The sequence below is a fragment of the Thamnophis elegans genome, chromosome 5 (assembly GCF_009769535.1).
Source record: "Thamnophis elegans isolate rThaEle1 chromosome 5, rThaEle1.pri, whole genome shotgun sequence".
In the NCBI taxonomy this organism is placed as follows: Eukaryota; Metazoa; Chordata; class Lepidosauria; order Squamata; family Colubridae; genus Thamnophis; species Thamnophis elegans.
The window spans coordinates 6,443,349-6,455,446 of record NC_045545.1 but is presented as its reverse complement, the minus strand read 5'-3'; the positions used below and the strand labels follow the sequence as shown (position 1 = coordinate 6,455,446).

Here is a 12,098-nt window from a genome sequence, read left to right as displayed (position 1 = left end):
TATTGGCTGTAGGAACTGAAGACCTCGGATATAGCAGGAGGGTTGACAAGTGACTTGTCCTTCTACACCACGTCTCACCAGTTGCTTGGAACCTGCAATCCAGACTGGAATCATGGACTCTGCCAGGGACCCCCACATGAAGGTCCTGGAGCGCCGTCAGTGACTACCTCAACTACGAAATCACAGCAGGCATTACAACTACACCGGGAAGCTGAACGAGAATTCTGAAAAGTGGGATGAAAGCCACATCGGTGGTCTTCATCATCATCTGCTGCTTCATCATCCTCGAGAACATGTTTGTTCTGCTGACTATTTGGAAAACCAAGAAATTCCACAGGCCGATGTACTACTTTATTGGTACCTTGGCGCTCTCAGATTTGCTGGCGGGAGTGGCGTACATCGCTACATCCTTCTGTCCGGCTCCACCACTTACACCCTCACTCCTGCCCAGTGGTTTCTCAGAGAAGGAAGCATGTTCGTGGCTTTGTCCGCTTCAGTCTTCAGCCTGCTGGCTATTGCGATTGAGCGATATATTACCATGTTGAAGATGAAGCTCCATAACGGCAGCAATAGTTCCTCCGCTCCTTCTTGCTCATCAGCGGCTGTTGGGTCATCTCTGTGATATTAGGGGGTCTCCCTATTATGGGGTGGAATTGCATTGGCTTCCTGGAGAACTGCTCCACCGTGTTGCCTCTTTATCATAAGCATTATATCCTTTTTTGCACCAGTATATTTACGGGCCTCTTATTGGCCATTGTGATCCTTTACTGTAGGATCTACATCTTGGTAAGGACAAGGAGCCGTAGGCTGACTTTCCGGAAGAATGTGGCCAAAGCTACCCGGAGCTCGGAGAAGTCACTGGCTCTGCTGAAGACGGTGATTATTGTTTTAAGTGTGTTCATTGTCTGCTGGACCCCTTTGTTCTTCTTCTGTTGCTGGACTTGAGGTGTAAAGTCAAGGCGTGCCCCATCCTCTTCAAGGCTGAATATTTCTTAGTACTAGCAGTTGTGAACTCAGCCACCAATCCGATCATCTACCACGCTTACCAACAAGGAGATGAGAGGGCCTTTATCAAGATCGTGTGGTGCTGTACGGTCCCACCACGGACTCTGTGGGCCAAAGTTAAGAGACCCATCATCGGAGGGATAGAATGCAGCCGAAGCAAATCTGACAAATTCCTCCCATCCTCAGAAAGATGAGGGGGATCCTCCAGAAACGATTGTGTCCTCCGGTAATGTCACCTCATCGTCTTAAGGAGTTTTTTGGCAAAATGGAGGCCTGAGCCCTGGAAGGCTGACACGTGGGGATAGCTCTGCTTGCTTGTCTCCAGGCGGAAGGAGGAGAGTGAGAACGAGTTGGTCTGAAGGGGAAATGGAGTACTGATTGGGGTCCAGCTGTTGGCAATGAGACACATGGTGTCCGTTGAAAATATTCCCTCTCTGGGAGAACGTTGTGTGTTGGTTTGCCCTGAGGCAACTTAGGGTTGCTAGGAATATTCAAACTCTATACATCTCTGAAAAAAAATGGACACTTGGATAAGCAGTGCCTTTGAATGGGAGTATGAGTGGGGAAGGAGAGAAATATCTTCAAATGGTTTCCCTCCCCACTCTCCCGCCAGGTAAAACTCCTGAACCCCCGAAACAAAGTTCTTGCTGTATTGAATTGACAGTCTTCTTCAGTTAACTCCCTTGGTCAAGGGAAGCAAATGTGCTAGTATATTCTGAGTAATAGAAAGAGAACTGGGGTGGGATTTTATCTCAAGAGTTGTTCCGTTGCATGTATCCCGTTGGCACTTAATCATCAGTGGAAAGTCAATGGGAATTAGGTGCTGGAGACTGCTGTGGGTTACTCCGAGGAACATAGACCCCCCCCCCATATTCCTGGTTGTAGTTGAGTTTTCAAGGGATTAGTGAGACTGTGATACGTGTGAATTAGTCTGGGGCTGTTTGAACTTAATAGATGTGTCATTTGAAACCTTTAAAAAAAGCTGATAAATATGCTGCTTTCAGTAACGAGTTGCATTTTAATAACTTTAACAGCAGCATTATACACACCGTTTTAACCGTTTAAGAATGTTAAGAATGGCCCTGCTGGAGACCTTAATTTCCTCCAGGCAACTTTGTTATATGACCTCCCTTATCTTAGTGTAGGATACATATTTTTCCTTACTCTTCCTCCTGCCCCCCATTGATCAAACAGTTGAACCTGGGGTGCTTGCAAGCAGGAGATAGAGCCATATCCTTCTACTACTTTGTTGGTCTGCAACTAATATTTGGAGATAGGCTGTTCTAACCTAAAGCTCTTCAAAATTAATAGCTCTTGATATACCAATTCTCCATAAATTTATTCATTCCTTTTTTAAAAAACCACTTGAGTTAATGGCCATTGCCCTGCCTTATAACGAATTATACGAGATTAATTATGTGCTGTGTAACAAGATATTTTCTTTTGTTTTTCTTCTCCTTCCAATCAACTTCTTAGGATGATTTTATCTGAATCCTAATGTTTTTGTGAAGGATACCCATTTCCCCTGTTTTCTTTCTACACAGCATACGGATTTTCCTATTTTCTTTTGCTATGTAAATGGTTCATTCGTGGTGGTGAAGTGGTTAGAACGCAGTATTGCAGGTTAACTCTGCCCACTGCCAGGAGTTTGATCCTGACCAGCTCAAGGTTGACTCAGACTTTCATCCTTCTGAGGTCAATAAAATGAGGACCCAGAACGTTGGGTGCAATATGCTGACATGGTAAACTGCTTAGAGAGTGCTGTAAAGCACTATGAAGTGGTATATAAATCTAAGAGATGTTGCTATTCATTTCTCGTAATCATCTTCTAAGGAAGATATTGAAAGTCATTTTCTTTTGTTACCCTTTCCTACAGTTTTTGCAGTTGTGTTACACCTTTTTCGAAATGTAGTCAGAAGTGTGCACTACATTATAAATATGGATGAACCTTTTGGCTAAGGGCATTACAATTTGATGGTTTTCTTTGAATCCCTAGCATGGACTATTTCTTTCTCATATTGTCACACATTTGGTCAACAACTTTATTAGATGTCCTCTGGCACCATACATTTTTTTCCTGGTTAGTTGGAGGTATGAATATATACATGACTAAGGGGAGGTTTACCTCAATGTGCAACATTTTTACGTATTGATTTCTGAGATCTAGTTTAGGCTGACAGATGAATCACAGATATTAAGACTTCTGAGAAGGAACAAAGAAATAAGATTGGGCCATTCTGCAACTTCGGCAAATGTCCACGCTTAAAATCCTTGTATGCTCCTTATTTTTTTTCCTTTCGTTTTAAACGGTGTCCACTGACTGCAAATCCGTGTCCGTTCATGGAAAGTATTATTTGCATTAAATGAATGTATTTTATTACAGCATTAATTGCTATTTTGTGTTTGTGTATGTATGTGTACATTTTAATTTGAGTCAATATAAAACGTAGAGATGCTAATAAGCATAGATGCTATTTTATATCTGGACTGGTTGTCTTCAGTTTTGTGAGAAATCCATGCGTCGACCCAAACTTGAATGGAGGGTCCCCACATTAATTACTTGGGACATGCGTTTGTCTTTTCCACTTAAGATCAATCCGTTGCAAAAGAGGATATTGTGGATTTCTATACTTACAATAGTTGTGTGAAAGAAAGGATTTCCGAAAGGGTAAAATCAATGAGTGAGTGTCTTTGTGTATGTGCGAGGGATGAAACTCCTAAAATCATCAGAGTTCAGTGGAAGAGGCCATGTTTTACATCCGGGAGGATCCAAAGTTTAAATTAAAGGAAAAGAAAATGGCAGCTACTGTTGTGGCTGTTAATCCATCAATATTGCATTATTGAGCTTTATTGTCATATGCAAAGTAGCTGCAGCCCCACGTACAAGTATTGGCTGAATTCATTGGAGGACACTCGAAACAAGATTATTGGCCCTTTTAGCATTATTTTCAGTGCAATTTTTTTTAAAAAAAATATGTAAAATGTTTCTGACTTGGTTGTACAGTATAGCTTCATTGACCTTTAAATATTAATAAACTGGGATTTTGTATAAACTGCACACTGAGCTATCCTTCCTTTGATGTCATACATGGCTCTGTTGTAGTTTTGACAGGATACTTGAAGAATCTATGGAAGTATTCATTTCCTTTTTGCCTTGAAAGGCCAGCTCAGTGTTAATCATTGCATCTATGTATGACATTCATGGATCTATCTACCCTAACAATTTCATTTGTTACAGGCAAACATTACTTTGAAAGTGTTGAATTGTAGGGTTTATCCCAAATATCTTAATATTGGCTCTTAGATCAACAAGCCAAGATTCAAATGAAAATTTCCCAATCTGATCACTTCCAGATGTTCCGGGATACAACTCCCTCCCTAGCCAACTAGCTAGGAGAATTGTAATCCGTCAGACACCAAGCCGCGGAAGGCTGAATGAGAAAAAGTAAATTAGGATGGCAAGAATAATTTGATTGCAGGTAGCTTACATGGAATAGGAATCATAATTCCTTTTTTAAATGCAGTGCTCAACCACTGAGAAAAATATTGTTAGAGAAATCTGAAGCGCATGTGTGAGTAAGGGCCCTGAAAATATCTTTTATAACTTTTTCACAACTATGTACAAAAATGAAATGTGTTTGTTTTTCTTATATGTATGCCAGGGGTGGGTTTCAACCGGTCCGCGCGGACAGGTTGGTCGGTGAACCCGGAAGTAAGTAACTTCCGGGAACGCTGAAGGGCCCACCCGCCCGCCCGCGCTCCTTACCGGTCTTTGAACGCTTCTGCGCTTCCACGCAGGCACATGGCACATACAGCACCTGCACGATTCTCCACGAGCAGCTGGAGCATCGCGCAGGCGCTAAGATGCATGCATGAACTGCACGCGTGCACGAGGACGCCGCCGGCCCCGTTCCAACCGGTACGGTTGGAACAGGATGAGCAAACCCACCACTGATGTATGCATACCAGTATGCTGTCCTATTCAAATTAAGGAACAAAAGAGATAAACGGGATCTAATATTTCCTACAAGGCTTTATGTTCACTCTCTGGTTAGAATAGTTTAACGAGCAGAGGTGGTGCAGTGGTTAAATGCAGCACTGCAGGCCACTTTAGCTGACTGCAGTTCTGCAGTTCAGCTGTTCAAATCTCACTGGCTCAAGGTTGACTCAGCCTTCCATCCTTCCGAGGTGGGTGAAATGAGGACCCTGACTGTGGGGGCGATATGCTGACTCTGTAAACTGCTTAGAGAGGGCTGAAAGCCCTATGAAGCGGTATATAAGTCTAACTGCTATTGCTATTGCTAGTTTTGGGTTTTTTAAAAAGAAAATAATGCATAGTATTCTCCCCCCTCCATGTAAAAAATAAATTTCAATCCTATTATTTCCACTGAACTGGAGGAAGCTTCTATTGAACACATTAGATGTTATTTCTGATTACAAGCATATAGGATTTATTGTTAAGCTAAAATCCCTCATTTCCAACCAATGATTGCTGGAGGACACCAAGCTTGGAATGGCTGATTCAAAGGGAACATGAGATTTAGATGGTTCTTCTGTGCCTTGTGGTGGTTCTTCATTCCCACCCACCCCAGATAGTTCCTCAGACTTTATTGAAACTTACAGGATGCAGTTGGGTGACAAAGATAACCTTCCCCTTCTTAGGGTGTGTGTCATCCCTCCGTAACATTTTCTGCTGGAAAACTCAGCTGCCCGACAAATGAAAGAAATGCTTTAGGTTGCAGCCTTTTTTTTGTTCTACTTCCTGAAGGAAATTCCAAAAATGCCCTGAGACAAAAAACGGAAGAAGGCTGGGATTTCTCCCCATCTGTCTCCTGGTATGGAAGAAATGACTTCATTTGCAATCATTTCCTTTTCTTGGAGAGTGTTTTTGGCAAAGTTTGGAAGTGGGAGGCGACCGGTCAGAATACGCAAAATGCTAAAGATTAATTTCTCAAGCCTAATACCCTTTTAGACGCACCGTTTCAAGAAATGTTATCCAGTGTTAACGTCGTTTGGAGATTCTGGGATTTATATTAGCACATTAGGTTCCAGGTTTTAGGAAGTCGGATTTATGGACTGTTTCACTGGTGGTGTTATCACAGGTGACCTTAATATATTTTCATGAAATGTAGAAGGTTGAAAATTAAGCTTGCCTCTTTGTAACCTAGATGCTAACCATTGGCCTTGACACTTTATTTCTCTGTAATGTTTTTGAAGTGGTGTTGGGCTTTACAAAGTTTTTCAAAGTGAAAGCCACACTTGAAGAAAAAGAGAATTATTGAAATTTAGAATTCTTTAAAAACCATTCTTTAATGACCACAACACCATCATTTCAATGGCTTATCTAACATTAAACAAAACAGATACCATTCCAAGTTAAGAAAGAGAACGTGTGTTATAAATCTAGGGTACAGAAAAAAAACATGAGTTCTCTTACTCTATGTATAATCATATTTATAATTTCTAACAAATATGGAAGGGAAAAATGAGAATGAATGGAAATGTTTGCAGAAATGAGCAGCTTTGTACTCCTGGGCAGTAGCCAAGGTGGCACAGTGGTTAGAGTGCAGTACTGCAGCCACTTCAGCTGACTGCTATCTGCAGTTCGGCAGTTCAAATCTCACCAGCTCAAGGTTGACTCAGCCTTCCATCCTTCCGAGGTGCGTGAAATGAGGACCCAGACTGTGGGGGCGATATGCTGACTCTGTAAACCGCTTAGAGAGGGCTGAAAGCCCTATGAAGCGGTATATAAATCTAACTGCTACTGCTACTACTGTATTTGCACAGCATACGCAATTTCATTTATGAATGAATACTATTTTTTTAGGTAAACACAATATATTGAATCAAAGCCAGATTTGGGTTTGGTGCAAACTCCAATAACGGGGGAAAGGCTTACCTTGAAAGTCAAAATCACACTGAGTGTGTTTTTATGAATGCAGCTGCTAAGTGTTTAATTGATCTGGTTAAAAGTCATCTGTGCAAATGCATCATGGATAGCTGATTGTGCCTCAATTCTGCTAGTAGTTCTTAAGAATTGGCCAGTAGCTTTTTCTATTATTTGCTATCTGCTCCTTTAAAAAAAATGAGAGGTTACACACCAGATTGCCTATGCTGTAATACTAAGCATTGATCCAATTGCATGTGATCTGGAGGTTGGTGAAGAAAGATATAAGGACTACTGCCACATTGCTAAGAATCTTCCAACCTCTCAAACTGATTCTCAACTCAGCTCTGTTCAGCTCACCCAATATCTCAAATTTGTTCTCGGGATGACAGAAGCAAAACGAATAGGATTATCTACAAAGAAAATGTCTAATTGAAATAGGTTATACTGCTCTATTGATTTGATTTGATTGATTTGATTTAATAAATTTATAGGCCGCCCAATCCCAAAGGACTCCGGACGGCTTACAGAAAATAAATTTTAAAAAGTGAAGAGTTAAAAACAAACGGAGGAAAACAGATTAAAAGAAAGCACATCATGCACCCAGTCTAATCGGGGCTGGATCTCGGTCAAGAGGTCAACAGCCCCAGGCCTGCCGGAATAGCCAGGTTTTGATAGCCTTTCGGAAGGCCATGAGAGTGGGGAGGGTCCGGATCTCTGGGGGTAGTTCATTCCATAGGGTTGGAGCGGCTACAGAGAAGGCCCTGCCCCGGGGAGCCGCCAGCCGACATTGTCTGGCTGACGGCACCTGGAGAAGGCCTGCCCTGTGCGATCTTATCGGCCGTTGGAAGATATGCGGCAGAAGACGGTCTCGCAGATATCCGGGTCCTAGGCCATGTAGGGCTTTAAAGGTAATGACCAGCACCTTGAATCGCGCTCAGAGACCGATAGGGAGACAGTGCAGCTCGCGGAGGATAGGTGTAATGTGGGTGTATCTTGGTACACCCAGTATCGCTCGCGCAGCTGCATTCTGGACTAATTGTAGTCTCCGAACACTTTTCAAGGGCAGCCCCATGTAGAGCGCATATTGGCTGCTGGACCATCTGCAACAGGGGTGGGTTTCTCGCCCCGTTCCAACCGGTTCGGTTGGAATGGGGCCGGCGGCATCCTTGTGCACGCGCGCAGTGCACGCATGCGTACTAGCATCTGTGCGATGCTCCAGCTGCTCCTGGAGGATCGCACAGGCGCTGTATGCATCCTGAGCATGCGTTGAAGCGCAGAACTCGTCAAAACCAGGTAAGAAACACGGGCAGGCGGGTGGACCCTTCGGCGTTCCCAGAAGTTACTTACTTCCGGGTTCGCCGACCAACCGGTTCGCGGGGACTGCCGCGAACCGCCTGAAACCCACCCCTGATCTGCAAACACAGTTTGAAATGCTGTTACCAGTTGCCTCTGGAGGAGCTGACTAATGTGCTTATTACCTGTCAGGCTGGCATTCGCCTGCATGAATGTCAACTTCACACGCCAATTGCCTCAGTAGGGATGATGTCAGTCACAATTGCTGCCTGATTCTTACTTTGATCCCTTCCATTCAAAGTTTTGTTTTCTAACTACTTGATCTAACATTGAGGTCTTCCTTGGAAAGCCTCTCCCAGATTCTTGGCTAGGGAAAGTGGGCATTGATAATAGCGACCATCAACCCTTAACGGATTTATCTCCCCACTTCAACACCGCACTATGACAGTTTTAACCTCTTGTCCTGAGATCAGTTTTATTTCAATGGTAAACTATTTTGGGTTTCATTTAAATGGGAAGCAAGGCATAAAAGTTTGAAAGAAATGCATTATTTTGCCTGATTTGTTAGTTTCAGAGTAGAAGTCACTAAATCTTTGCACAGTTTAAAGGAAATCTCAAAAAATAAAATAGTGGAAATGTATGTTGCTCGTTTCAAGAAATATTTGAAGACGTGTGTAACCATACAAATGGAGTTTGCTTTCTCCAAGCTGCTACAACACATATGATTCCCTGATAAAAAAAATAACAATAATCTTGCTTTATTTGACATTTCTGGAAGAACTAAGCAGGTAAGCCTGCTTGTTATTCATACAATCTGGAAAGTAGAGAGAGTGGGCAAACCATTTAACTTTGGACAGTGATAACATGCATTAAAATGCTGTAATTGTGTTGAATTCCGTGACCCGACAAAAGGGCAAATGACAAAACCACGCCCGACTAAACCGCGTTGCTGACGTCATCAACGCGGCGACAACAGCCAGCGCGGAGAAAGAAGGGTGCTTTAAATAGCGCGTCGAAAGAAAGCCGATTTAAGTTAACGTAAGGGTTAGGTTTAGGGTTAGGTTTAGGGTTAGCTTTAGGGTTAGCTTTAGGGTTAGGTTAAGGATTAGGGTTAAGGGTTAGGTGAAGGGTTAGGTTTAGGGTTAGGTTAAGGGTTAGGTTAAGGGTTGGGTTTAGGGTTAGGATTAGGTTTAGGGGGGTTAGGGTTAGGGTTTAGGGTTAGGGGTTAAGTTTAGGTTTAGGGTTTACAACGTGCTTCTGTCTCCGCGCTGCTGTTGCCCTGTTGATGACGTCAGCGACGCGGTTTAGTCGGGCGCGGTTTTGTCGTTCGCTCTTTTGTCGGTGAACCGTTGAATTAAAGGTGAGAATCTCAGGCTTCCTAGAACTCTAGAAAATCTGCACCTCAGCAGTTAGTTTTTAAATTTACAATAAATAGCTTGTCGCAGGTTCTTAATCTGAGATAATCCTGATGTTTTAGATTACAATTCCCAGCTATCATGACCATGATGATTCTGGGTTAGAGTTTAACTCAGTGGTTTAGAAAGCATTAGATAGAAGGAAGATAATATCAATTTTTATGTAGAAAGCTGTGTCTGATGGCTAACCTTTTTGGTGCTCAGTGCTGAAAGCACAAGCGTGTGCATAAGCATAATGCAAAGCACACCCCCTGCATGCCCCGACCCTCTGCACATGCGACCCCCTGCACATGCCCCCCTCCACACATGCACATGTGCCCCTGCATGTGTCCCACCACCACACATGCATGCACAACCCCTGCATGTGTGCACACACTCTGTGCATACGCGACCCTGTGCATACGTGACCCCTGTGTACGCACCTCACCCACCATGCATGCGCGCATGTCTCCTGCATGCACCCCTGCACATGCACAGGAGAGACCTGAAAATCAGCCGGCTGGCCAGGGGCGTGCACACATGCGCGGCAGAACTGAGCTGGGGCGACGGCTTGTGTGCCCGCAGGGAGGGCTCTCGGTGGCACCTGTGACACACATCTCATAGGTTCTCCATCAGGGTCCTATGCACACTTACTAGCACACTTATAAAGATTGGTCGTTCATGATAAATTACTTCCTTGTACCTATGGAGTTTTTATTAGAGAATTTTGACGGTTTTATTTCGGGTTTGTTTCTTTTTTTAGTTTCAAAACAATTTCTCCTCATACCTCTCTTAGTCTTTATCTGATGGAACACGCTTATTTTGGAGCTCTGAGGAGAAACAACATCGAACTTCAGAACAGGAATCCTACAACTCTACAGTATTTTATATCTGGGTGAGCTTTCCAGGGAACCGAAGTGATTGCATGGGAACCTGAAAGATCCAATAGAGATCCTGGGACTCATCTGGCAAACCTAGAAGTCTACAGTACTTTCTGTTCTAGGCTTTAGGCAGCTGGCAATCCTTCTGCAGTAGGACAACTCTAGTGTGAACCCCCTCACTGAGTTAACAAGCACAGGTCCTTCCTTCTTTCCCTCCCTCCTTCCTTCCTTCTTTCTCTTTCTCCCTTCCTCCTTCCTTCTTTCCTTCCCTACCTCCTTCCTTCCCTCCTTCCTTTCTTCTTTTCCTCCCTCCCTCCTTCCTTCCCTCCTTCCTTCCCTCCTTCCTTCCTTCTTTCCCTCCCTCCTTCCTTCCTACCTTCTTTCCCTCCCTCCCTCCTTCCTTCTCTCCTTCCTCCCTTCCCTCCTTCCTTCCTCCCTTCCCTCCCTCCTTCCTTCCTACCTTCTTTCCCTCCCTCCCTCCTTCCTTCCCTCCTTCCTTCCTTCCCTCCTTCCTTCCTTCTTTCCCTCCCTCCTTCTTTCCCACCTTCTTTCCCTCCCTCCCTCCTTCCTTCCCTCCTTTCTCCCCTCCTTCCTTCCTACCTGCCTTCCCTCCTTCCTTCCTCCCTCCCTTCCTTCTCTCCCTCCTTCTTTCATTCTCTCCCTCCTTTCTTCCTTCTTTCCCTCCCTCCTTCCTTCCTTCCTACCTTCTTTCCCTCCCTCCTTCCTTCCTTCCCTCCCTCCTTCCTCCCTCCCTTCCTTCCCTCCCTCCCTCCTTTCATTCCCTCCCTCCTCCCTCCCTCCCTCCCTCCCTTCCTTCCCTCCCTCCTTCTTTCATTCCCTCCCTCCTTTCTTCCTTCTTTCCCTCCCTCCCTCCCTCCTTCTTTCTTTCCTACCTTCTTTCCCTCCCACTTCCTTCCTTCCCTCCTTCCTTCCCTCCTTCCTTCCTCAGTTTTCTTGGCAACATTTTTGGAAGTGATTTGCCACTGTTTTTTTTCCTGAGCTTCATCTCTAAGTCTTAAGTTTCTAGCCTTAACAATCACATCAAACTGATTCTGAAATAGAATTTTAGGCTGCATTAACAGAACAACTGTTTCCAAATCACGAAAACTATTAACTCCTGTGCTTTGGTCAAAGCACATATCAAGGGGCCGGAAAGGATTCTGACATCATGAAGTGGGCTCAGAAGAAGGAAGCAAGCAGAATCAAAGCACGAGAAAATTAGATGAGAAAAGTTAGGAGAGAAATAGAAGCTTAACTTTCAGAAAAAGATGACCGAGGAAAGGATATAATAGGCCTCTTTACAATAAAGAGCCAGGCCTGTTCCTTACAGTGCAAGAAATGGAATAATGGCTACAAGAAGTCCGAATTGAGTTGAATATTAGGAAAACAACAATGGCACACAACCACAACAATTCAACAATAGAATCCAATACTTTGGGAGGGGTGAGCTCTTCTCTACTGGATGTATTTAACAAGAAGTTGACAACTGCCTGGGGAACAAACTTTAATCCTTTAATTAAGCAATTGTTTGGACTCCAAAGTCTGGCTGCTTCCTAAACAGAGATTCTATCATTCAGCTTCCTAGATCAGTGATTCCCAAACTTGGCAACTTTAAGACTTGTGGACTTCAACTCC

The 12,098-nt window shown here is 43.9% G+C and overlaps 1 protein-coding gene across 1 annotated transcript; it reads left to right on the top strand.

The window, feature by feature from the left end:
* The first annotated feature begins 221 nt into the window (after positions 1–221).
* S1PR1 (sphingosine-1-phosphate receptor 1) lies at positions 222–2,677 on the top strand. The gene is given in 5 exon segments (XM_032217296.1): positions 222–402; positions 405–574; positions 577–922; positions 925–1,172; positions 1,174–2,677. Coding segments are annotated over 5 exon segments (1,011 nt in total). The 5' UTR covers positions 222–236; the 3' UTR covers positions 1,255–2,677.
* Positions 2,678–12,098: the final 9,421 nt, after the last annotated feature.